Raw genomic sequence first — 27,666 nt, 5'->3', positions numbered from 1 at the left:
ACAGACACTCTGGTTTAATTTTAACTTTTTTTGTTTTAAAGTTTAATGTTTTTGAAAGTGCTTTCAAAAAGTACTATGTAAATACAAAAGTTTCAAAAGGCAAGTAGTCTGTATAACATTTGTAATATTTTCATTTTTTATACAATTCTTTAATAATGTATTGGGGTTTTCTTTCCCATCATGGGGGAAAAAAGACTCTAAAGAGTATGTTTTCTTTAGAAGAAACATGAAGGTTTTGTGTCCGTATTTTTCTAAAGCTGCTTAAATTTGATATTCACAAGTCATGGATACCTGCTGTATTTTACACATAAGATACACACATTTTTCAGAAAACACAGTTCTGGTTAGATTTCACAAAGAACAGAGAAAACAAACACGTATTTTTTTAGCTTTGCAACATCTGCTAACCATTTTCTTAAGTATGCTTCATTATGTTAGTGCTGATGTTTTATTTCCTTTTCTATTTTTTTCCAGTAATTCCTCAGTATACTTAGTCCCTTTCTCTAGTAATTTTATTTTAACCAGAGGTGCTTAATTTTGTTAACATGTCTTTCTGAAATTTATTTCTGATGGGAGCAGCCTGTTGTGTTTGAAATTTTGAGTATAATTCTTAGATTGTGTAACACTGTGTTTTGTTGCTGCCATCAGTTAGGAGGAGTGCATAGTGTTGTCAGTATAAAACATAGTTGTTAATTTTGCAGATAAAAACCCTTTTAAAATAGTTAATTTAAAAAAACCAAAATGTCCTTAGTTTTTTTCTAGGTCTTCTCCACTAGCCTATATAGTAAAAGACTTTTCCTTTGTGCTCGCTGCAAGAGCTACATTCTGACATTCTGTGGTCTTCATCAGCCTGATCACAGGCTGCTTTTCAGTTCTTCTGATGACTGTATGTCAGAGCCATGATCTTAGACTACCTGTTGTTGTTAGACAACCCTGTATGTAGAGAGAACTGTAATTTTTTTTGTGTGCCAAATTTAAAGCTGTTGATGAACTATAGTATGCAATCAGGCATTTTCCAGTTATTTCCATGTAAGCAAAATACCTCCTTTACATTTCCTAAATGCATTTCTGATTATATTCTTTAAAAGCATCAGATTGCTCCAAGCATTATTAAGACAAATGTTTAAGGAAATGTTTAAAGATTTTATAATTCAAAGGTCGGACTTTCAGATCCACTTTGTTATGTATCTGACAACATGTCTGACCTGTACAAAGCATCATATTATTTTAATTTATTTAATCTGGAAATGGTGTTCGGGCTTCTTACTTTTAGTAGGTTCCCATGTATTAAAAGAATTGCCTAACATAATATGAAGAAAGTGAAAATCCATTAACATTCCCATATTCACACGAGCAGTAGTCTGCAAAATGAGTCCTGGAAAGGTGGATCGCTGTCTGTTGGGCATCAAATTAATCTTTGTTTAAAACAAACAGAGGGAGGTGGTTCTGCACAAAGAAGTGGGACAGGTACTGAAACTCCTTGCCAAAGGGTGTTGTGAATGCAAGAAGTGTAGAAAAGAGGAAACTTGGCTGCACTTCAAAGAGACATCCCTTGGGTATTACTACAGGTTAGGCTACAGGGGCTCAGGCAATCCCTTGGGCTGACAGTAGCTGGATACTAGGAGACTGTTGTTGGAACTCTCATTATATGCTTGGTTTTTTCTTACTCTTCCCTGGGTATCCACTTCTGGCTCCTGTTGGAGAACAGGTGAGCCCTACAGTTTGAACAGAGCTGCTGTGCTCAGGTATACCTTGTTCTCAGAAAAACTCCCTGCCATGTGTTGAACAGACCCATGAGAGAACAGAATGAATTTAGCATCTGTGTCACTGAATTGGTTAACATCACCTTTCTGGTTTCCACCATGTATCCCAGTATCTTACTGCTTTTTCCTGTATCATGTTGGTCATTCCTTTCTTTCGGTATTTTTATTGTATCATCTGTAGCTGTCACGAGATGCCACGTTCAGGTACACAACTCCTGTTCATTTCTCTAAAGAGTGGGTCTCAAATAGCTCTTCACATACCAAAACTCTGAACCATTTGCTTCTCTCTAGTTAACTTAGAGATGAGCTGTCATGTTCTTCTGGATATTCTTTTCCTCTAATTCATCTTTTCTTATATTTAGAAATTTGAGCATAATGCCAAGCCTAGGTTCTTGATGAGATAAGTATATATCTAGTATTACTTTAATAGTTAATAGAAATTCAATGTGTTTTTAAAAAGCAATTACACTGGCTCACACTGAGAAGTTCATTAAGATATCTGTCAGGAAGAACAAGGATAAAGCTATTGCGCTGTATCTTGCTAGTTTCTTAATGTTACCTTTTCTTACATATTAAAAACTCTTTACAGAGTTGAATGTAATATCTGCACACTCCTCCCTCCTGATGATGTAATCCTTGTCCAAAAGCTTGTTTGAAAATATTTAAATGTAATTTATATTGAAAGTCATATTCTAAAATGTAGTATTTAAATGTTTTATATCATTGCCGCTTTAAAGCAAGTAACAGTACAACAGTCCTGGATTAAATAATCCTGGCTTTGTTTACTTCCACAAGTATACACATACACACATTTCTGAAATACTGGAAACCACCTTGTGGTTTCAGCAGACATTGCTAGTTTCACCTGCTAGAGTCCCCTTCTCTCATTGTACAGTTTTTTCTTATAGTCACTGTCATTTTTATATTTTAAAATCTAGGTCAGGAATCCCATGTTCTCAGAGGTTTTATTTAGCACATATGAAGGCAACATTTGCGTATTTGTAAGAAGAACCTGGCTAGTCTTTATTAGCTATGCCTCTTCCTTCTGCTTATTCAAGGATCACATGAACCTAGTTTAAAAGTTGAGAAAGTCAACTGTGAAGTGTTTCTGTGTTTGATAAAGAAGAATAAGAAGAAAATGTGTTATTTGGGAGAAGAAGGAAGGAAGGGAAAGGAGAAGGGAGGGGATGAGAGGAGAAGCAAAATAAAGAAAAGGAAAAATGCTGTGAACTGACTGCAGCATTAATGAGAAGAAACGAAGCCTTAGCCTTGTCTGGCACCGATAGTTTTATCATTTCCAGCACAAACATGTATGAAAATTTAACACACTTTTATTTATAGTTACTTTAAAATGCTTGTACAAAACATGAATTGGGTTATAATTTTGCTGGGGACATGTTCTTTAATTGTAGCCTGCTTGCTTTTTTTTTTTTCCTCAAGTCATTAAGTAAAAATCATCTAGTGTTACTGGACTGGGTCCAGACAAAGCTAGGCTGCTTGATCGACCTACTGTGCACCCCTCAGTCCTAATCCTGATTACATTTGCCTTAGTTGATCTCTCTGAAGCCAACCCGCTTCAATGTCCTTAGATGCTTGCATACTTCAGTGTTTAAAAAAAAACCAGTCCACTGCTGTTGCCCTTGCTGCTCGGTTGTCAGCAAATGTCAAATAAAAGATGAGCCTAAACTTTATATTTTCAATCTTTTGGTTTGCAGTTGAGTAAATTAATGACAAATCAGAGACTGCTAATATATTCACTTACTGCTAGTATTTTGATCAGCTACAAGTTGAAATTCTTACAGGCTGCGAGCAGTTTTGGAATGTAAAACAACTTTTTGTTGTGAGAGGAGGTGTCTTTTTAACTGTAAAAATAGCAATCCTCTGACATCCCAGAGCTGTTTTGCTTCAAAACTTAAGTGATAGCCTGTTGCTAAGGGTGAAAAGAAATGTTTGCACTACCCAAAAAAGCAAGAGCAATGTAGTCTCTGAGGAGCGGGGACCAGTTGCCTGTGTGGTCACACAGGAGCTTTTATCACCAGTGGGTCTAGCTGTCAGCTGATGCTACTGTGGTTAAAGCAGTAGTAGCAATAAGAGTAGCACAGATGCCAGCCTTGAGTGTAACTGGGCAGATCCTGAGTGATGAAAAATGGGTGTAGATCTCAGGGCACCCATCCTCCTCTCAGGGAGGATTTTATGCAGTGCCTCTAGGGAGGTTGTCATGAGCACAGGGAACAGGCAGCCTTTTCAGTGTACTTTCTGGTCCTATGTTGTGCACCCTGAGTTTTTGTCAGGGTCAAAGCTCATTCCAGCAAAGCTGGCTGCCTGCCACCTCCCAATATTTCTGGAAGAAACAAACGACTCCCTTCTCTTGAGATGTACCAAAGAAGGGAGAGGCTTTTTCTATCTCTTCCTTTACCACTGATGGCAGATACTAGTAGGAGAAAAAAAACAACATACAACTGTTTAAGATTGAAATAAATTAATTGTTCTGGTTTTTTATAGTCCTTTTTATACTGGCATTCAGGTAATATTTGAATACCTGAGAACAGGCCAGCCTTTACATTCATTCATTAAGAGTCTTTGTCTTGGCCTGTAAGGAACAGTTTCTGAGGGATTCTCCTCACCTGTCCTTTTAGTTTAGCTCAGTGGGCACTTTAAATACACTTTAATGGATAATGGGAACTTGGGAAAGTCCTTTGAACTGTTGATTGCTCAGGTGCCAGTTAACTGCTACAATATGCTACTTTTATATCTTTGAAATGAATTGATAATTCCTTTATTTACGTTGACAATGAAAGCTCTAGTCCTTCTTATTAGTCCCTCTACTGTGAAATAGGGCTTGTGGTTTTAGTTGTGATTCATCCCACTAGGCTATTCTGCTCTCTGCCTTGATTATAGCCATTTCAACAGTAGCTAGAGGGATGGAGAGAGATGCTTTTCTAACAGTTAGGGTGCTCAGGCAAAATTACATTATCATCCTTTACCAAGGGTTTTGGTTTGACAAAACCAAGAGCAGATGCAGGAGATTTAAACTGCATTCACTCTTGTATAAAAAAAAAAATTAAAAAATAATAATAAAAAAATTGACAGATTCAAGCAAGCTATGTTAAACAAAATAAGTAGAATAAATCATGTAGTCCTGTAGTGAAATTGTAATTTAAGATTTTAATAACCTAAATGGCAATTTAGATATTTGCTGCACCACAGTATAGGAAGTATAGGAAAAGAAGGCAAAATATAAGATATCAGTGATAGTTCCTTACAATTTAACCCATGTCTAGTAAAATTTGAATTCAGAATGTCCCTGGTGACTGAAGAGAATTTATGAAATAAAATGGAAACTTGTAAATTTGAACAAACTAGCTAACATAGGAGTCAAAATAGAGAGACAAATTTCAAAAGGAAAAGGAAATGAAAGGATAAAGCTGCTTCATGTTGTGTTAGCCTTTGTAAACTGTGTCTGGGCAAATTCCAAATAATAGAAGCTGTAATGGAATCAGTTTATTCTCATAGTTTAAATGTGTCTAGAATCATACTTAAAAATACCTTATAAGCTTTGCAAACAGAAATTGTTAAATATATTTTATTTTATTCTTTAAACTAAGGGCAGCTTTAGAGTTCGTTGCTGAACTTAAAAATCTATAAGCCTTGTGTGACATTCTCTCCAAATCCTTGCAGAAAAAGTTTTACCATTGCAGTTTTTAATTAAAATTAAAGGCAAAGCAAATCCACATAGGCTGAAAGACAACAAAGATGGCTTTTAGTACAAAAAATAAAATTGAGAAAAATACGTGAAAATTTTTGCCTAACAAGATTGAACAGCCTGGTTTATGCATCACTGATCTCATTTCCAGGACTAATAGCAAGAACTTAGTAACTGAGATTATAACTGGCTTTTTTTAAACAAGGTGGAGAATTAGGTGGGGTCTTCTCAAGCAATTGACAAAGCATAGTAGTGTCTACTTACAAGTGAATTGTAGAACTGCCTATATTTTACTTATTTTTTATATATATGTAACATGCATGACTCACATTTATATAAAGATGCAGTATTATCCATACAGAGAGAGAACTAGAACATGAGGGAAGACAGGGAAGGGGAGAGTAGTCTTGTACTGAAGAATACGTTGTCAGAGCTTGCATAAAGCCTGCTGGAAGGGCAAGTTACAGTGCAGAGTTCCTCTTGATGCCAGGAAGACTGAAACAGCCAAGTTCGGATCTTACAGGGAAGTCTAGTGCAGCTCCCAGGAGGTCTTTCCAAAACAGTCCAGTCTCTCCCTCTGAGCTTACATTTATTACAAAGTTTAGAAGATATAAAAGTGTTCGAATTATGAACAAAATTTCTGTGCTTTTAATTTTGTTAAACTGTCTAGTGTTTTCTGGTTTACTTTCACTATTCTGTTTTAAATCTGATTATCCTCCTAGTGATGTTCTCTTGTCTTATTACCTGCATTTAGAGTTAGTTTTTAATTTTACTAAGAAAGATGAGTCTGAAATAAGAGCAGATCTGTAATGCCAGAAGTAGGTAAGTGCAAATTCTGTAGTTAACTCACTTGCCTTTTGCACTGAATTTGGTGATGCCAGATAGTTTCTTATACAAATTTGTGCTATTGATGTCCAGCTGAGATACAGTGAATAGAAGAAATGGACTTTAACTACAAACCTCATGTGAGCATACATTCCTGACAGAAAAAAAGGTATGCAGTTACATTTAAATTTAAATAAGTTATTGAGGAAATCTATACATGTTGTCAGGATAACAGATTTAATACTAACCATAATGAGGTCTTCTGAATATGTCCTGTGCTAGCAATGGTCCACTTAGCAGAAGTCTTAAGACAAAACTTTCAGAAACAGCAGTTAACAGTATGATAAAACTGGTAACTGAAATCCAGGGGGGTTTTTATGTTTGTTTTTTAATCAGAAAATTACTGACTTATTTCCTAATATGTATATGAATGATTTTACCAAGTGAAATGTATGTAAAATTAACTCTTTAAGTCCATTAAGATAACAGAATCTTACTATAATTAAAACCACAGTCAATCTCTATCATTGAACATCTGGAATTTATTATTTTCTATATGCAAGTTAGAAAGCTATTTTGTATTTGATTTTTGATTCATACAGAATTATTTCTTTAAATGTGGAATGTCCGCACTGATGTGTCATTCCTATAAAATTTAGTTTTGCTACCCAGTAATGGAAAATGGGCCATATTTAGTTTTACAGATTTATCAACCAGTGATATCTCAATTTCTTCTACATCAAATAATAAATAAGTTTACCTAGTTATTATGACTAATTAGATCAAATCATGCAGCTTTAGTGTTGTTCACTGTCTACACAGGACCCAAACGTCCAAGCTACTGTGATAAAATTAGTGTCTCTGATACCTCGCTGTGACCACGACTAGAGAAAGGCAGTAGGTAGCACAAGCGGAACTGCTAAGCATGCCCACATAAGAATGTCACACTTAGGTAACAGAGTGTCCCTCAGGTCAGCCTACGATAAGAGTGAAGTCAAACAAGGCTGAATCCTTGATGTTTTGTGTTTTAAGTATCTGAAAATTGTTCTCGACCAGCCTCGACCTACAAGACCTCAAATGATCATATGAGCAAGGCAATAAATTGGTGGTAACTTGTCCCGAGGCCCATGTTGTAGTTGTGATGTTGTGAAAGTTACATCTAGTGTTAGCCTGTCCATGTAGGTCTATCTGCCTACTTCTTCAGGCTTCACAGACGGGAAAATTTTATATTTACTTGTACCAAAGGGGAACTATGGTGGCTGAATGGGCATGGCTGAAAGGCTCTGCATCCTATCAGTGCGGTCAAGTGGAGATGCACAGGAATACTACGGCATCAGGAGAGCTGGGGAACCACTTGCTTTCCAAAACTCCACACCTGAGCAAGATTTTGGCAATGCCAACTGTTTGTAGCCCTGCAGTATTTGCCAAACATCCAGGACGTGGCCTCCTGTCATGGGACAGACTGATTCACCTTCCCAACAGAAATCAGAAATGGAATGTAGCAGGTATAGAGGAAAACCATTTGTGTAGGAAAAGACACTCTAAAAATTATGATACCCAGAGGAATGGACAGCAGCTTTCTCAATGTCAACATGCTTCCACTTGGACTAGTACAGTTTTACAGCCAGGCTATATAAAAGCAAATTTTCAAGTCATATCAAGAGCCCAGGAATATCAAAAAGAAGAAAGAAAGTGTAAAGGTAACTGGCATTATTATGCAGAGCATAGCAAATGGTGTATTAAAAAAAACAAATGCATGTTGTCCTGCCTTTGTTTATGGTCAGGGGTTTGGCTGTTGGTAAAAACAGTATTACATGGGGGGTATTTTCTTGTTACAGATTTATTTTAATTATTTTTTTTTTCAGCAGGGATAGTTGTCATTTTTAATATTCCTTTTTATGCCATTTAATAGCTTTGTGAATAGCCCTCATGACAATGGGATAAATACTTACTGGGGGGTTTTGTGTGTTACCTAATATAAAAGTTACTTTTCCTTTAGTGCTTTAAAAAATTGTCTCTATTGTTTTATAAATTAATCAAAAATATTTTCTGAACCTGGCCTTTTAAAATACACTATATGCTTGATACATTTAAAATGCAAAGACAAAGCATTCTTTTACTACTTTCAGGGTACATCTCTCACCTGTGACTGTGTTTGCCTTTTCTTCTTGCTTATTATTAACCATCCCAAATGGCTTAGCAAGTGCACATACCAGAACTCAAATAAATGGAACTTCTTGTTACAAGTATTCTTCACCTCAGTAGTCATGAGAATTAACCATTTTCTTTTGGATAATTTTTTTGTTCACATCAGAGCAGCGTTGAAAGAATTCCTTTTAAAAATCACAGTTGCTTAGGTATTAACACAAATGTAGTGCTTATGTTATTTTTATTCCTTTTTAAAGTGAGATAAATAGTTCATTGTTCTTCATCTAAAAAATAATAGCCGCATATTGGGAGGGAGGGAGGGACTACAAGTTGTTTGTTTTTTTTACTTAAGGTCTTGCATCACTCCAGGAAGAAAGATTACAGTGTCAGGCAGGATATCACCTCATGAAAAAGTTAAACTGGTCTAAGTACCTGATTTCTTTAGATTTAGTTGCTCTTTACCTCAGAATGCCTCTTTGCTAACAGATGTCAGGTGTTGATCGCTTTAACGTCTTACTAAGGGCTGTTAGGAGACTGCCAAACCCAGACAGTCCCAACCAAGAGTCTGTTAATTATGTTGTGTCAAGCTACATTAGCTAGCTTTCTGCTTGGTTTTGGTTTTGAACAAATGGAACTTTTTTACCTTGAAGTTTTCATGTGGAGTTGAGGTAGGGAATTACTCAGAAAAGGCACATGTTTTAAGTAAGGTGGTTACTTTCTCAAGAGGTAAGCTGTGTCATTAACTGATGTCTGCTCACAGGGTCTTCCAATTAGGAGATATGGGGAGACTTAACAAATTGGGTTGTCTGGGTCACAGGCCTATAATTACTTTTTGCAATATTTGCTCAGATGCCATCTCAAAAGTTGTGAAACACAATTCAGGTTTTTTGTTGGTTTGTTGGCAGACCTCTCAAGGAGCAAATGCTTTCTGACAAGACCATGTGCTAACTATATGTGTTGTGAACAGTATGGGAAATAGTGGAAGAAAAGGCAAGAATGAGCCCTGGAAGAGTCTTGATCATGAAAGAGGAATCTCTATTCACTAATCAAATTTATTCAAGGTGTCAAATATTCTGAGGAAGAACTGGATTTGTAGTGAATCTGAACATTTAAATATAAACTATGATATTCTTTGTTATCCAAACAGACTAATGTGTCTGAAGTGTTTCAGTAAAAGGCACATCACACTGGCGTTTTATGAGTCACATGCAAATTCAGTCGCATGTCATAACTGAGGTACAGCAGGTTTTATGGGAGAAGCAGTTTTAGAGGAAGAACTAACTTAACATACGTTGAGAAAACATGGTGTGGTGTTGAGAAAAAGAGGTGTGCTGTTGTGTAAGATTTTCCTTGGGTTTAAACCAGGGGCAGCTAGTTCAAAGCTTGCTGCATCTGTTGCAAACCCAAAGATTTCATGCCTGAAAGCTTCAGCTCTTCTTCCCTCAGCTGTATCACCTGCATAAATTTAAAAAACAAAACAAAAACAAGCAGACAAATGAAAAAGCTGTAGACAAAATGAGAATTTGTAACATGTTTGATTCCACTGAGATATACTCCAGAAATTGCCAAATGCTGTTGTAATTTTACAGAACTAGAATTCCATAATTCTACATGCATTATGATTTAGTCAGAAGTAGAGTTTCCAGTTAAGGTAAATAATATATAGAGGTAACTTTCTGTTTTTTGTAAGTGCTTGGTACTATTTTGGATTCGGATCTTTGAGGTTTTCTTGGTTTAATCTATAACGCTAAGACCCATGAGGGTCAGAACTGATGTGATAAGATTCCTCAAACAATAGGTTTGCATATATAATTTTCAGGGACCTAATAGTAGTATGTAAAATTAATTAATGAGGAAGTGCAAATATATGCATTAAAGAGAGGTGGTAGCTCAAAACGTGGGCACGGAGATGGCTATATTTGACAGATGATATTTGTTGCAAAAGTAGTTTTGCTTAAAAGCTGTTCCAGTTTTCAGTATATTTTCTTTATGATACAAAAAGATAGAGACTGTCTGGGATTTGTCCCATGTTGAGAGTCCTGAAAGTGCAGATTTGTGTAATCCTTGAAGAGCGGTGATCTATTTTCTTTCCTCCATAAATCTCTAAGTAGGAAATATAATGGTTATTTTGTAACAGGTAAAAATATGTATTACAAAACTGGGAGCTGATAATACAAGTGTGCATGACTGTTAAGAGTTCAGAAAGCTATCCTTGTTTTCAAATGTGCAAAACTTTTTGGCCAAATACTAAATTGTATTCATCTGTGTGCATCAAGTGTGAACACAAGCAATGTACAATCCTTCCATTTGGTCCTTCGGAATCAGCACTCTGCCCTGACTAATTTGAATGCTCTGCAGTGCCTCCCACATACTGACACTGCCGAATCTTTTAGAAGGGGGACGTAGGGGCCCTGGCTGCGGCATTGAGACAGCCAGGACTCTAGAGCAGGGCTACACAGTTTGGAAGCAGTCAGGAGAATAAGGCTCTTGCAGGTAATATGTCACCTGCACTTTCACACAGACAGCGGAGGTGCACAACAGCGTGGGTTGCACTGAATGACCCTTCTTTTTTGTGTGTCGAGGATCTTGGTTGGGGTCTACTGTCAGAAGAATCATCCACAGGAATACTGCCTTGCCTTTACATTTCTGTGGGTTCATTTTGGTGGGGTTTGTAACTGAGTTAAGTCACAAGTGCTGTTTAGTGAGGTCTTTGTTCATTATTAAAAGTCAGAATTTTTGCAACGGGACTTGATGGAGAGCTGCACTGTCTAGTTTAAGGCAGTCTCTCCTGCAGACACCTCCTTTCAGGCATTCTCAGCCTGATTTCTGCCCAGCCAGGGTAACATCACTGACTGCAGTACACTTACTTCTGATTTACACCGGGGTGAGTATTTAAAAACCTTTGGGGCATTCAAGATTCATTTTCAGAAAGTAATTTCTGCTGCAGTATCAAAGTTTCTGTTTAATCACTGGCCTGTTTGCTCGCACCGGAGGTTTTAATTCTGCTAGTGATTAATTTCCATGTGTTCACATAATCAGACACTTGTGAACTAATAAAATTCAAAGTGTAATACTGCATTGCTGAAGGCAGTGAAAGCTCAACATGACATGATTTAAAGACTCTAATATTCAAATCAGAAAACAAGACAAAGAAAAGCGGTTAATACACTTTCTACTCCCCTTTTCAAGCTTTTGATAAAGACCCTGTCTGACTGTCTTACATCAGACAATGTAATTAAAAGTGGTAGGTGAAAAGGACCTACCTGCAAGATTGGATCCTAAGAGATTAAAATGAAAATATTTTTAGCAATATTTCAGTTTTAATAGGGATGTTAAATCTTTGCAGCATTTTTTATAATTATTTCTTTCCAGGGGAACAACAATCTGCAGTGCTATAAACCTGTTAAATGTCACCACATTACAGGTGGGGAACCCCCATTCTCTGGCTGTGTTTATAATTTTTTTTTTTTTTTTTTTTTGGTCAGAAAAGGCTTTCATGCATTTTTCTTTTTTCCTTATTCTTCACAGTTTCGTGTAACATATTTCCTTGCAGTATTACAGTAATTCTGACAAAACTAGTACATATAAAACATTTCTAAACATTGTTGGTATAGCAATAGAAAAGAAGAAATGTTTGAAGTATTTGTTTTGGAATCAGAAGTAAGTCATGGGCTGTGCCATGTCAAGACACCATAGCCTGGCTGGGACGGCTCTGTCTACACAGTCTCAATTCTGTTCAGTTTTTCAGTAACAAACCTGTATCAAATTGGAGGGGAAAGAACAAGAGCAGACAAAATTGATAGGAATTCTCTCTTGTCTGGCAAAGCAGATCCAGATGGGGAAAATTTCCCACTAGGAGTTTAAAGCCTAGTTCTCCAAAGCTTTTCTGGATGGTATAAAAGTATCCAGGTATTCTGCTCTGCTAGCCAGTAAAATACAACCTCACCTCTGTACAAGCTCTCACATAAATTCCTGTTAGCTACAGTACAGGAGATTGTTTTGTGGTAAATTAACAACCCACATATTGCACTTGTGGAATGTTTTCTTTCTGGGGAGTGTGGAGAGGTAAGCTCGGCAGGTTTTCTGTTTTACATTTGTATGTACTGCAGTATTACCAGCAGATCACATGAATGGGTATGGTTTGAGGGTTTCTGTGTAAACAACTGTTGCAGAGTTTCTTCGGAAACACGGGCATGTTTTTATGAAGTGCTAAGTACCTATTCTTGAAAAAACAGATCTTGCCCAGGACATGATTTTTATCACAGACAAAATCACTGTAAAATGTAGATCATGGGTCTGAGCTAAAATTAAAATTGACTTTTATTGTGTTCTTTTTCACATTGTATTTCACAATGCTGTTTGTTGGCTTAGATCTTTGGTAAAAACAGCATGGAGAATTAGAGTTCATTTGCGTTTGTCTTCTGGGATATCGGAAACTATTTGTGCACTTGATGAAGTAAGTTGTTAGTTTAAATTATCAGAGTTTTAGGGGAGAGTAAATTAATTTTGCAGGCAATTTCATTGACTTTGGTAGAATTGATCTTGATAAGAGTTCATTTTGACTTGGCAAATGTTTTCATTTTCTGAGCACGTAAATAAGAATCGTGTGTTAAAGATGCTTCTTTTATAGTTAGAGAGAAAGGAAAAAAAAAAAACCAACTAGAAACAACCAAGTATGTTTTTTAACTTTTCTGATCCTCTGAAGCACTTATCCTGTGTTCTGTTAGCCTGCACATTAGATACGAATTTGTAAGGCTTCGTATTTAGATAGGTTAGTTATTGTTGTAGGCTGGAAGGGAGAACATTTCTCTGTCAGCTCTTTGCATTGGACTGCAGCATTAAAGAATGCTGGATATGGAGAAATATGTGTATGTCATGTCTGGTTCTTACTTATTCCATTGAAGTTCTGAGGACTGTTTAGTTTTATGTTCGTCAGGGTTGTTAGGTTTATACTTAAGATCCTAGATAAAAAAAGCACAAAACTAACCGATAATTTTGGCAATCCTGTAGATTGTTTAAAATGAGTACTATAAGAAAAATAAGACCTCATTATCAAATAAATAATAATTCTGCTTCTTAATAATAAGAACAGCCATTGAAGAGGCATATATATAATTTTGTTACTGACTTAACAAATTTTTCAGTATTTTTACCTGTGCTATAAAGAAAAAAACATACTTTACCTAGTAAAAAAATAAATAGCAGCTAATATAAGTTAAAAATAAAAACATTTCTTCTAGATCAAAAAGAATGGCTGATTAAACAAGGTATATTAACCATATTGAGGTTAAGCAATTACAAGATGGACTAGTTTTTGTTGTAGCAGCATTGACATGTTCATAGCTCGTAGGTGAGGAAATACCTGCCTTACTCTACTGGGTCCGTTGTCAAAAAAGATAACAATTCTAAAAGGACTTCATTGATGAAGCATAAAAGATAACAAATCAGAATAGCAAAACAATTAGCTTGTTGATAATGTTTTAGCAGTGTTCTTTTTGCTGATTATATTATTTTGAAGTTACCCACCTGTTGAACTCAATAGAAATTACCTCCCCAAATCACTGAAGTTTAGAAAAGCTGCTTTCCCATAAATGCATTACCAGGCAGCGAGGAGATTGTGTATGTGTGGAAGGCTGGGGAGATTCATGCATGTAATTCTGTAAAACAAAATCAATAAAGCTGATGACAGATTAAGTTGCTAAATTTTGTAAAACTAGACTACTGTTTGGGTCATCAGCACAGCACTATTGGATTGTCTATGGTTTAATGCTGAAAAACAGGATTATTGATTTTAGGATTTTCAGCGTATCCCCTCTGGGAGTTCTTAAGCAGTCTTTATAATGCTTCACACTTAAGTTGACAACTACAGTGACATAACTGTGTCCTCGCCTTAGTAATCATTTTCTAATCATATTGGAAAAGGCTGGAAATGGTTTATAAAATGATTATTCCAGACAAACAGGGGAACAGGAGGGTTGTCGGGACATCGCTTCTTTGTCTGGTGGTCATTGCTACCTGCCTGCCATCTTCCCTTGGAATTAACTTACAGTCACAGATTAAGACCTTTGACTGTCATAAATCTGCTTCCCAATATGTTTGACTGGCAGGGGAGTTCACAAGCCGTCCCAATATAAATAGGATTTTAGCACATCAGGTGCTGCTCCAAAGTAAAACAGACTGTTTTGCAGTCGACTTTGTTGGTGTATATTCATCGCTTCTCTCCTGTTCATGTGTATGCATGCCTGCCTGTGTATGCATGTGTGTGTGTACGTAAAGTAGAAGCTGAGATAGGGTAACAAAATGAACTACTGTATGCAAGAAATATATGAAGTGCACCCAGCTGCTGGTAGCAATTGCTACATGCAGTCCACTGATTATTGCACATATATCGAAGAAAATCAGAGTTACAGCAGTTGTGATGCTCAGGTCCTGCACAGTAACAACATATATATGGAACAGGCCTGGGCGGTGAATCAGCCTTATACCTGTAGTTACCCTGGAAACGTGTTTAAAAGCGAGTACTCTGACATGGACATGGCCCTGAATCAGTACAACCAACCTGAATATTTCACCGAAGAAAAACCTACTTTTTCTCAAGTGCAGTCGCCATCGTACTCTCAGAAGAAAGGTAGGGGCAATTTATTTAAATAACAAAAAAATAAAATATATCATCTCTGTTTCTGTTTTTGTTTTGCTTTAAACTTATAGTTGCATCAGTTGGCTCAGATGCATCTTTGAATGTGAAGGCTGCCTGTTCAAAATTGAAAGCAGCAGTAACATAGGTTGCTAGGTGATCGTAAGGTTTTCTGTGAGCGAGGAGGATTTCCAAGCACTTTTTCTTAATCTATAAAAGACATTTGCAAATGTATTGCTTGCTTTTTGCTTTCTGGCGTTGTTAAGTTCATTTGCTATTCAACTGTGAGCTAGATAAGAAAGTTTCTTCTGAAATGTTGTCATTATATAGTCTGCATTGTAAAGCTGTATTTGGGGCTACATAAAAACAGTTCATGTGAGTTCTCATTATCAGTAAATGGGAACTCTGTTTACTCAGCAACTCGAGCAGAATGTTTTGAAAAAAGAACTACAAATGGGAAAATTATTATGTTTAATAGAATTACTGTCTTTTAAGTGAAAGCCATGTAGTTGCCGATCTTGCAAAGCAAAAAGATTGAAAATTCAGGAATATATTTATGCAAGAAATACTATTCTGCATCCAAAAAGTTGACCTAATCAATATGTTTGTGAGAGATAATCACAGTACAAGATCTGATCCCTCAGGGTTAAATCATTGTCTGTTTTTAGAATGTATTGTTTTGCTTTCAAGTAAGCTAAGCAGGTATCATTTCTCAAAAAGAGCCCAGAATACCAACAAACACTTGGAAATGTTTTCAGTGTTATTTGTTCTAAACTCAGACAAGCAAACCAAAGCCTACGGAGTGAACATTCTCTGTGTTCCTTTAAAATCACATTATTAAAGAATAAAAATACACAGTATCTTGTACCAACATAATGTCCTTTTTCTATTAAGACCAGATTTCCTGTATGCAGTTACCTAAAACCAAAATGAATCTGATGTAACTAGGTAGATGGAGAAAACACCATTTACTACTTTGAAAGTGGGTTTGTAGTAAAAAGTAAATTGTTTAATCTTATTAATTACATGGAAAACTGAAATATTTTCCATTGTGCTGGCAATATGCAGTATTACTTGGTGCAGTAAATCTGTATTTTTGGTAGAAAAATCTCTGAATTTTATACTTTGAGCAGCATTGTATTTCATAATAAAATGAATATATATTTTTTAATCCTTTTCTAGGAAGCTGTTGAGCATGATCAAATTTTACACTAAATGTAGTTGTGAATAATGCATGTTTTTGTATTGTGTAGCATTTTAAATACTTTCTAAGGCTATTTATCTGCTATAGGGCTTTAACTAGTTCATTAACAACTCTTCGTAGACTTTTCCCGTCTCTTACTTTTGGTTTAAGAAAAATAGTACACAGGATTAACTTAGAGAAAATAGAGACTTACTATTGCAGAGTTAGTGAAGGAATACAATTTTTTGTAATGTTAAAAGTTATAAAGAATTATTCATATACCTAGACCAGCGTTTTTAAGCAAGTTTTTTCAGTACCTAGATGTCCAACATCTGCTCTGTTTAAAGTTTGGTTGAAAAGATACAGAGTTGTTTTTAAAAACTGCTTGTCTGGCCGTGTTTTCTACTACTTTGGTCTCACTAAGAAATGGCAGTGAATTTTGGTGGAAGCAGCTTTCTGGCTCTTAATTGATAATTCACGGAGACTGAGCAACATGCTTTGGGATTCTTTAGAGCCTTATTACTGTGATAATCAATAAAAAGTTGCCTCCCTTCTGTCAAACCTTTGCAAATGCTGAGTTTGTTAAGCAGAAGAGATCTAAACTGTGTGGGACATGTGCTTCTTCTCTTCTTTTCTTTTTTAATTTCCATCTTTTTAAACAAGCTATCGTAGAACAAACGAATCTTTTAATCCTGTCCTAAGAACAGAAGGCTCTACACAGGGCATGTGTGTCTGTATTGATCCAAAATTGATTTTGAGGGGGACAAGGGAGTTTGTTAGAGAAGCCTTGGTAATAGCCCATTAAAGCAAAATTAAGTCCCTAAACAGGTGTTCATGAGGAGTCTTGATTGTTGCGGTTGGTGTTTCTGTTAGCCCCTGAAATTTGTATTAATCACAGTAATATGCTGTTCAAATCAGATTGCACTGTACAGTAGCACATGGAGTCTTTTCCTAACAAAACTTTTGGTAGTTATGAAATGGTTAAAGTCTTCTTTTCCTCATGGGAAGAAAAAAAAATAAATCAACACTTTATATGCTGAAAAAAATATATTATTTATGAAGGGGAGTTTAATTGCTTCTCTATGTCACTTTAAAATAATTCAGAAAATAACTTCGAAAAACAAGGACCAAATACCTCAACAACATGTAGCTAAAGGAAAAAAAGAAGTATTTAGAAAGTATAGCCAGTTGTTCTGAAATACAAGAAAGCACTTAAGCTGCCTTAATATTGCAGTACGTTAAAAACTATTACTTCCTGATTATCTGTCACAAATTCTGATGAAAGACTTGAATTTTAAAGGAAAAAATGATGTTCCAGAAAGTCAAGAGATGGTGGTGTGGATTTAGCTTTGCGTCTGCCTGTTGCTCCTGTGTCTTTACTTTAGTGCTGTGGTGTACACTTGTTAAAAGGCAGCAGCACAATATTCATGCAGGATCTTGCTGTTTTATTAAGGAAGCCCTTTTCAACCTGATCCTACGCTAGGGAACAGGCACTCAGATACACTTTGTTTTCTACATGAGGCTGTGAAATCTGGTGAGCAGAACCAGGCTGATCATCATGAGATTCTAGTCCCATTCTGTCCTACAGAGTTTAAAGAGGCATATTTTTCACCCTCTCGTGGTGCCATCAGCTATAGTGAGCTGCAAAACTGCACATTGGATAAGTGATGCTCTGGGAAAGCCCATGTCACCCTACCCTTGTGCAGAGGCTGAGTGGCAAGGAAAAAGTGCCCCTTGGCCTCCTCACACTGCCTGAACAGGGATGAGCAGTACTCAGTTACAGGGCAGAAATAGTGCAGTTAGGGAAGTACAAAATAAATATGTACAGAGATCTGTAAACCTCAGCATCCCTGTGTGTGGTGGGCACACAGTGTTTTGGCTGTTTGGACAATGTGGGAAGTAGGTCTGTGAAGTTAAAACTGGGTTGTGGGCTGGCTTCCACTTCCCTTTACCCACTGATTTCCCAGAGTTAACAAAGGATGCCCACTTCTGTTTAAGAAGTTAGACTTGAAGCTCTGAGGAGATGGACCAGAAGTAACCAGAGACAGCCCCCCAAAACCAAGGGTTTGCAGACAGGAATTCTTGAGTCAGGCTGTAGCAGTGCTGGCTCCTCAGCCCTGCATTTCACCTTGTTTCCCATATACAGGGTGAAGTTAATGCCACCTTTTTTAGGGCTGTTGGTCCAGTGGGAGAATGAGGCTTTTAAAGTTACTCTTGTTGTATAATTGTAATTGTCATTATTATTTCCCTTTTTATTTTCTCAAGCAATTTATGTGCAGCTGAGAATATATACTGCATAACTGATGGAGTATGCAAGTCAATTAGTCCAAACAGGGTTTTCAGTGGTGCTAAAAAATTAAAAGGGTACTTTCTGAATAGCTAAGAAAATGTGAACTGGAGGTTATTTCAAAATGTCTTCTCGTCAGTGCAGCAAGTATGTGTGCATAGGATCAATTTACAAAAACATGGGGCACTTGTCATCTCGGCCTTTGCAGCAGAGCAGCTCCCAGTATGTTAACAATTATTTTGGGCTTAAAAATGATTAATTTTGCTCCTGACCACCTATCTAGGGAGATAGCTCTGATCAGAAAAATTGCATCTTGTTCACCAAATCATTATACATTTGGAGGATCTGTTTCTTTTTTTAATTAAAATGTCAGCAGAAGTAGTGTTTTCAGCTCCTTTACTGTAACCTATCCACAACCAAATGAAGAATGGGAAAGTGAACTAAGTCATACTTTGTGTTTGCATCAGTAGTAAAACCGATGCTCCATGAGGCTTAGACTTCTGAATAAGTAAGTTACTTGTGATACTAAGCTATGGTCTCTAAAAAACATTTAAATCAGTTTTTGGGGAAAAAAAAAATTGTGTGGTCAGCTCTTACAGTAATGCATTTTGTACCTGCAGTTAGTAATGGATGCAAGTACTGACCACAGGAGTTTAAGCCCAAAGAATAGGTTTAATACACAGAAAAGTCATTGAGGGGAAAGAGATTATTAAAAATGTTCCAAAATCTGTTTTTGCAGAATCTCTTTCCAAACTTCATTGCTTCTGTAAGTCAAAGAATATCAATGAAGATCAAAACCATGGACAAGCAAGCCAGTTAACTAACAGTAAATATGTGAATCTGTTTAGCAACATTCTCAGTGCTTCCAAGCTCAACAGAGAAATAAAACAGCCATTTTTCCCAGTGGGGTAATTTGAAGAAAGTGAGAAACAAAGATCAATGTATCAGCCCAGTCTTTCAGATGAATATTGGTAATAACACAAACAAGAACAGAATATGCTTTTCTTCTCACATAGCTCTATGCTTTCTCCAATATTAGCTTTTTCTACACAATTGTATGGATGGTGGATGGTTCTTGTATTTTTTATAATTTGCAGAGAGTTACAATGTGACTCTGAAATAAGTAGACCAGCAGTCTGAGTTTTCTTTTCAGTTCTGATACAGTTGGGGCTTCTCAAGGTAGTAATTATTTCATCTTTCTCATTTTCATACTGCAGTGTCTGGTAAGTGAATCCTAGCTTACTGTTAAGTCCTGAACGCCTCATTTATTGAGTTGTCTTTAGTCACACAAGCCATACCAGATGGGAGAAAGAAAGATGTCAGGGAATATGTTTAATATATATGAGTCTGCCAGTGTATAGTGAAAATCAAAATACTGAGTAATGATCTTTAAACACAAATGTCCGGGTGTAATAGCAAAAATGACTTTTTCTGCTTGCAAGATATAAGCCTGTGTTGGATCAGGAACAAGTTAATAAGGAACATCTGGTATATAGACATAATTTGTTTGCATTGATCTCACTGATATCCCTGTTTGGTAGTCAAATACGGTTTGGGTCCTAGTTTAAGGTGTGGTTTAATCCCTAAGCCCATTTTACATTGTCTGCACAGGCAGAGACCTGGAGATGTAAAGTCTAGGCAATAATACTTTACCAGAACTGAAATATGTCCTTTACTTTTTTCAAAATATGCTGCTTCTTTTTTTCCTAATGTGTGCCAGGTACAGTGGAAAAAAAACAGTATAATTTTTCTGGGGTTGTTTTAATTTGAATAGTTTTTCTTTGCCTTTAGGGGGGTGGGGAGGGAAGCTCTGGGCAAGAACTGAGTGCCTCATTTGTGTCTCTCCTAGCTGTTACTGAGGGTCACCTATACTGCTCTAAGGTATCGTTCCTGCAAATGGTAATTTGAGAGTGTAGGCATACAGTGTTAATGCAACAGAGTACCTCAGATGACTTCATAGGTTAGCAGATTTCTTTCTTTCCTTAGGGCTGCTGGGGCAAAGTCGTCACACATTTTCCAGTGGAAGGGAGTTGTTTTCTTGCCATGCCCCTACAAAGGGCGCTACAGGCTACACTTATAATTTAAAAGATACTGTAAATCGTCATCAAGATTGGTTACAATGGATTATACAACATGTTCTTCTAGGATAGGGGCAACTGGTCCTGCTGAGTACTTAGCCTTGCCAAGACAGTAAGATTAGGCAGACTGGCAGGTGGGAGTCTGGGAAGCAAAGGAGTTACTTTAGGTTGCAGGGGGAACACCAGACATGGCAGGTCAAGGTCATTGTTTGCAGTTCTTCACTGAAAGATCCAAAGTTGGTATTGAAATGAATTGTCATATTTGACACATAATTAACTTTGAGTATCATACAGGATGCACCAAATGGTGGCCCATGAGGATGCTAGAATCAGCAGCCAGAGGCCTGAAAGACCAAGGAACAATACTGGTGGTTATTACACAGTTCAGCGAGATTGGTGTTGTTTTTGAATGGTTACTCTTGGCTATTTACTTAGTATATTTTGACCAAGAAATACAGGATGAAGTATGGACACCAGAAGTAGGAACCTATCCTGTGTTCCCATGACACTTGTTATCAGACATTCTTGTCAGAGAGCATCTGGGTTATTCTGTCCAGACAGCATCTTCTTCCACATTGGAATTTTTCTTTTCAGTTCAAAATTACTAAACACATCAGATGCCAGATTACTTGCTGATGTGAGAAACAGATCCCTGTTAGTCTTCCCCTCCTCTCTTTTCCCAAAATGCTGCAAAGACTGAAAGAAGTCTGTTGCTCTGCTTGTTCCTAAACCATCCAGCACAAAACTCCACAGCCATTCCCAGCTTTCCCAAGAAGCTCCATTGCAGTATTTGGTACCAAGTTTAGAAAAAAATGGCAAATTTCCTCCTGCTGATACTGTTTCTAACCCTCCGTAGCAGCAAAAAAATGCCCTGTACTTATCTCCACGTCTTACAAATGAAATTGCATTGAGTTTATACAGAGGTCAGGCTGGATATTTGCAACTACTAGAAATTATTTACAGTGGACATGATGTTTTTTAAGAACTGAGGGTAATTCCCCTTATTCCTCTTGGAATTATGTCTGTTTTTTTGAATTGTATCTTTTTCAAATACAGTTGAAGGTCAAATTTTCCTGCTTTCTAATAGTTTCTGACCCCACTAGTTGTTGAAAGAAGGATTAAAGACATAAAGAAGTGTGGATATCAGTCTCAGATTTGTAACAGAAAAAATATGTTCATTGCACACTTTTATTGCTTATTATTTCTTGGGGTGCCATTTTTCTATTCATGTTTCCTGTTGAATCCGTAGAAGAGTTCAAAGTGTGTGTCTACCTTGTGATATGGACAAAATCTTGCAAAAGTGATAAACATAAAATTTAAGTAGCTTAAATAGGTGGCACTTAATGCTTTTGATGCAGCAAAATTGGGAATGTGGTTGCATGTAAGGATGCCATTTTTAATTTCTGACTAGGAGTGCCTGGCAAAAGGTTTGTTTTCCATGCTGGACTGGAGACTGTTTCCTGGGTTGGATAAAGTCCCGGAAGGAGGTGGACACCAGTGGTCACATGTGCAGGCTACTGTATATATTTAAGGAAGCGGTTTAGGCAAGTGGTCTCCTGCTCCTCCAATAGAACAAAGCTGCCATTACATGAGCAGTGCTAACCAGATTATATGCTTAATGAAATATCAAGGCATTTAATTCAGAAGTAATTCTAGAGGAAGCAAACCAGGGATACTGAATTTTAGAGGACATAGTCTATGCTGCACAAGCTCTGCAGTAACCAGCAACAACAAGAAGCCATTAATCTTTACCAGAAATTTAGTGGAAAATTATGCATCCTTTTGCTGACTGCTCCCTCTGGTATCAGCGTTGTGTTGTGTATGCGTTGCATGTGCAGAGGCAGGTGTAAGAAAAAGGGGGGCAGGATGGAGATAATAGCTTCTGCTAATCCCCCACTGGCATAATGTCCGTTAGGAGTCAGTGATGTAAATTGGAGTCGAAACCCTGCTGTCTCTTTTCCCTCAAGGTCACAGAACCAGCTCCACGTGTCCACTAGTCTTTATTTAAATACAGCTTGTTCATAATGGAGAAGCATAACCTGAATATGACTGATCTTTTGCCGTATTGTAGACTGGTATAATACGTCAGTAAGTTCTCTGCTCCTTCCCCCACTCCCCTTTCGGGTGCCGGTAGGACTATTGACAAACATGAGATGCAGATACCTGGGCATGGCTTCCAAGTGCTCCTGCTTCCTAGCATTGCATAAGAGGGATATAATTCTCTCTAGAATTGCAGGTTTTTGTGATTATGCTCAAAATAGACATAAAAGTAGACCGTAGCAATACTTTGTCCCATCTTTACTTTCTCCTAATCTACTCATCAGCCTCTGAAAAGTTGAAGTATTTTAAGATCGGTTAGTTTGAGATAGTATTTTCTTTTTATTTCTGTGATTTGGGCTTTTCTTTCTGGGGAACGTCTGGCAAGTATAGTTCAAGGAAGGGACTTTCATTTAAGATGTCTGTTAGCGAGCTGCCCCTCTGGCTTGTTAGTAACTGGAAGATAATGTTGTCCCCTCGCCGCCGTCTTGCAGTATCCAACAGCCTTCTGCTGCCTGAGCTTTGCTGCTGGTTGCCCTCAACGTGGCAGTGATATGCCAAGTCCCCAAGCTGTACCAAGCCATACAGGTGTGAGGGCTGCGCAAAGACAGCAAGCTTGGAGTCCAGTCTAACGTGTGATGCTACAGATGGGTTCAGCAAGTTAGTGGAAGGGATGACATTACAGGCAGCCACATCCAAATAGCTCTTCCCTTACTGAACTCATGAATTGCACTCAGCCAGTTGGAGGGTGATGGAGAACTGGGAGAAGTGACTGGTGCAGCAGATGGGTGTGCTGCCATTCAGAGCAACCTAGGCAGGCTGGAGAAATAGGATGAGAGGAATCTCTTGAAGTTCATCAAACAGAAACGCCAAATTCTGCACTGGGGGTAATAATAAATGCAGCACTACAAGCTGGGTGCTGACTGTCTAGAAATTGCTTTGCATTGAAGTACTTGGGGGTTCCTGGTGGGCAGCAAGTTGAGTGTGAGCCAGCAGTGTGTCTGAGGCAAGGAAGGTCAGTGGCATCCTGGTCTGCTTTAGGAAAATTATCACCAGCAGGATGAGGGAGGTGATCCTTCCCCTCTGCTCAGCTCTGGTGAAACACATCTGCAGTGTCAGGTCCAGTTCTGAGCTTCCCAGTACAAGAAGGGTATACTGATGAGTCCAGGAAAGGTCCACAAAGATGGTGAAGGGACTGGAGCATCTGTTCTATGAGGAGAAACTGAGAGAGCTGGGTCTGTTCAGCCTAGAGCAGAGAAGGCTCAAGGAAGGTCTTAGCATTGTGTATAAATACCTGATCCCCCATCAGGCAGAAGACGGAACCGGACTCTTCTCAGTGGTGCCCAGTGACAGCACAAGAGGCAATGGGCACAAACAGAAATAGAGGGAATTATTTCTGAAGACAGAAAATAATATTTTATTTTCACTATGAGGATGACCAAACCTGGGCACATGTTGCCCAGAGAGGTTGTGGAGTCTCCATCCTTGGAGATACTCAAAAGCCAGCTGGGCATGCCTTGGGCAACTGGCTGTAAGTGGCCCTGCTAGAGCAGGGCAGTTGGACCAGATGAGCTCCAGAGTTGCCTAAACAACCTCAGCCATTCCAGGAATCTTTGAAATATTTGCTGCACTTTAATAATGTTATGTGGTTACACAAATCACTGCACTTTCCTCTCGTCCGTCAAAGTGACCCTCAGATCTCTGTGTTACGTCTTTGCAGAGAGATTTTTCAGAAAGAAAAATTTACCATGACTCCATTAATTATGAGTCGTGAGAACACATATTTTGAAAGGTTTGTATCTTACCATGTTTCAAAGTTGTCTTTAATTTAGAATTACTTCTTGATTGCCATCAGAATTGTTTTGGGTGTTGGCTCAAATTGAAATTATGTTTATGTTATCACGACAAATGTCATTGTGGGAGAAGAACTAAGCCTTGACAATGTTTTTCATAGCAGCAATATTTGATTTCACTGGTTGTGTGTCTGGTAAACCACTTTAGAAGAGAAAATGTCATTCTAACACATGCATGTACATACACATAGATTTGAATGCTCACGTATTTTTCCCTGAGTTCACACTATATTAAATGTTCCTGCAGAACAAGCCCAGGTAAGATATGATAAATACAGCAGAGGCTATTTGTTGCTGGTGTTTCTCTAACCACACCTGCAGAGCTGTTTTGAAACAAATGATCTCTCAATAAATACTTCTTCTGACCAGGTCCCTCAATCACCCTGAAACCTGGGATCTCATCTTCAGTATACAAGTATATTGGGGTTTTTTGTGCAACAGAAAAGAGAAGTTTATTGTCTGTCTCACTGTTACTTAATTTTTTCACGTCAAAGCCTTTGAGGTAGAAATAAATATATTTATTTTTCTGAGGTATTTTATTACCTCAGAAATGAGATGAGAGAAATCATCTTCTGACTTCTTCCTCTTAACCAGTAAGTTCTGGAAGAGTCTGAAAGGCAAAAGATATTATAGACTAAGGGTAAATAAGTCTGTAATGTAGTATGAGCTTTTTATTCAGGAAATTCAGTAAGTTCAGAAGTATAGGGCTGGTAGACAAGATCTGCAGTGGATTTTAATATAATATTTTTATATTGAACGTATCATGTAATTTTATATTGAGTTTACATGCCACGTCCTCTTTTTCTTTTCAGGGTATATACCCAGTTACTTAGACAAGGATGAGCTCTGTGTAGTATGTGGGGACAAAGCCACCGGATATCATTATCGCTGCATCACTTGCGAAGGTTGCAAGGTAAATGGCACGGTGGGAAAGTGGGAATCAGAAATAGCTCTCCAGCTCCTCCATTATACAGACTTCCTGAACTGTGCTTCAAATAAAACAAAGACAGATTAGAAGCGAAGAAGAACATCCAGTACTGATGATAAGCTGTATCTGGCTATGCCGCTCTGCTCTTCATATGCATAAGGAATATAGTTGGGTTTTGCAGTGTTTGCTTTTGAAAAGAAAATGAGAAATTCAGAATTTGTTGTAGCTGTTTAACTGTTAGCTTTTACATTTCCATTTTTTAATGTTTCTTTGGCCATGCTCTCAGACAGTGTACATCAGCATACTCCCAGCAACTTCAGTGAAGCTGTTTATGCAATAGCTGAGATTCTGCCTATGGCCATGAAGAGTCTGTAGCCATTTACAGTGTTCCAGTGCCTCTCACCATCACTGTGAAGAAACAAAAATCAAAATCCCTTCCACATGCTCTTACAACGGTAACATCCATCACTTTGGGAAGCATTGACACCCAGTTAAAATAATTTCAAAAATATTTTGACCTCTTTAACTTAAGCATATTAAAGTGTGCTTTCAGCCCTAAATTGCATCTCCAAAGCTACATGCAAAATTAAAAAAGAGATTGCTTTGGGCAAGTAAATAAATAAATTTTTAAAATAGTAACACAATCAGGCATATCTTACATGTTTTCACTGCCATAAATTTGCCTTAATAGCCTGAGATCCTGTAAGAAAACCATTATTTCCTGCAGAAAGTAAAAAAAAAACATCATGTTTTTCTGAACAAATGGGACCACTCATGTCCTAGACCAGTGTCATGAGACTAAGCCACAGAAGGCATATTCTGTTCATCCCCAGAGTCTGTAATATTTGGATCTGAGATTTTGTGTTTGGATTGGCTTTGGAGTCCCACATCACAGTAATTCTAGTGTTGGAGTAGTTCCTCTAATTGTACAGCATTGCCTTAAATTACATTTATGAAACGCACAGAGACCTAAATATCCTATGTATAGCATGTTTGTGGTAATATTATTAATGGTTTTATACACATACATACATAACACGTGAAAAAACATTTGTATCTGAAAAAAAATGTGATGTTGAGAAGTGCATCCTATACACCAGATTATAAGAATACATAACATTTATGAATATGACTTAATTCAGATATAATGAGAAGCAAGAGACACTGTGGCCTTATGAAATAGCTTTTTCTCCCAGCTGAATAGCTCTATCTCTTGCCAACTTTCCTATTAAGATTTTTGTTACTCCAGCTGAAGTATTTCTTTTTATGCCTACCAGCTATTTTAAAGATACAGCATACAAAATATTTATCTTCAGATACAGTTCTTCTGGCTGATGCACAATTTAAAATAATTCTTATGTGCACAAGGAACTGAGCTAACAATTTGCAAAAAGTAATTGATTTATTTTTCTGACTTACACACAGAGGGTTTTGTTTTGTTTTGATTTGTTTTTCTTGCAAATTTACTGACTGTGCAGGATGGGGGGTTTTGTGTAGACAATTTCAACCCATGCTTTGGAGGATCTGCATATATTCTTCAAGTTGTATGATTTATCAGCAAAGTTATATGTAATCAATTCTCAATGAATTTGACATTTACTAGTTACTTCCACTCAAAATCACTTACTTTGTAACAATATTAATCAGGGCTGGCAGCTTTTATGAACAAAACATCCTCACAAATTATTTCTGAAAACTGTAAGGAATTTAAACATAAATGAACCAGTAGTGAGTTCTGAGGTCACCGAAACATTTCTCCAGACATTAAGTGTTGCATCTGTTCCTATATATGTGCATAGTAAAGAGATTCAAGAAAATAATGGATGCCTTACCATAAAATTTACTTGCTTTTATGGATGAAAATAACACTTCTGTGAAGAAGGGTTTGGACAAAAAGAGAGCAGCTTCCTTATCACATTATATCTAGAGCTGATCAAACTTGTTTTTTGCAGCAAGTTTCTGAGAAATGCAAAGATGAAGTGTGCTGGTCCGAACACAGGTGGTGAAGAGCCTTGCCATTGTAAAGCTAGAGCTGTGTTAAGTCCCGTTCAAGGTTTGGGAAACAGAAGTTGAGTACCACTTCCTGAGAGTCATCAGAGATTTTTCCATTTCTAGCTATAACTCGACATTACCCTGGTTGTCAACCTCAGTTAAAACCTGGTGTCCCTGGTTGTCCAGAGCCATCTTCAATCTTTGGGGAGGAAAGGGACAGGTCCTGTTGTCTAGG

The 27,666-nt window shown here is 37.4% G+C and overlaps 1 protein-coding gene across 12 annotated transcripts in view; it reads left to right on the top strand.

Annotated features, from left to right (window-relative positions):
* The window catches only part of THRB (thyroid hormone receptor beta), a 172,680-nt gene that overhangs the window by 126,151 nt on the left and 18,863 nt on the right, over window positions 1-27,666 (top strand). For 10 of the 12 annotated variants that reach the window (XM_051610036.1, XM_051610033.1, XM_051610038.1 and 7 more), the window contains one exon: window positions 25,324-25,424. In XM_051610036.1, the coding sequence (XP_051465996.1) occupies window positions 25,324-25,424 (101 nt within the window). Of the gene's footprint in view, window positions 1-7,543; window positions 7,992-14,720; window positions 15,068-25,323; window positions 25,425-27,666 lie in introns of those variants that run through there. The other 2 variants (XM_051610029.1, XM_051610030.1) reach the window with 2 other exon arrangements.

This window comes from Apus apus, chromosome 2, assembly GCF_020740795.1.
Source record: "Apus apus isolate bApuApu2 chromosome 2, bApuApu2.pri.cur, whole genome shotgun sequence".
Classification (NCBI taxonomy): Eukaryota; Metazoa; Chordata; class Aves; order Apodiformes; family Apodidae; genus Apus; species Apus apus.
Note: the sequence above shows the minus strand (reverse complement) of the source record. Positions and strands in the feature narration are given on the sequence as shown.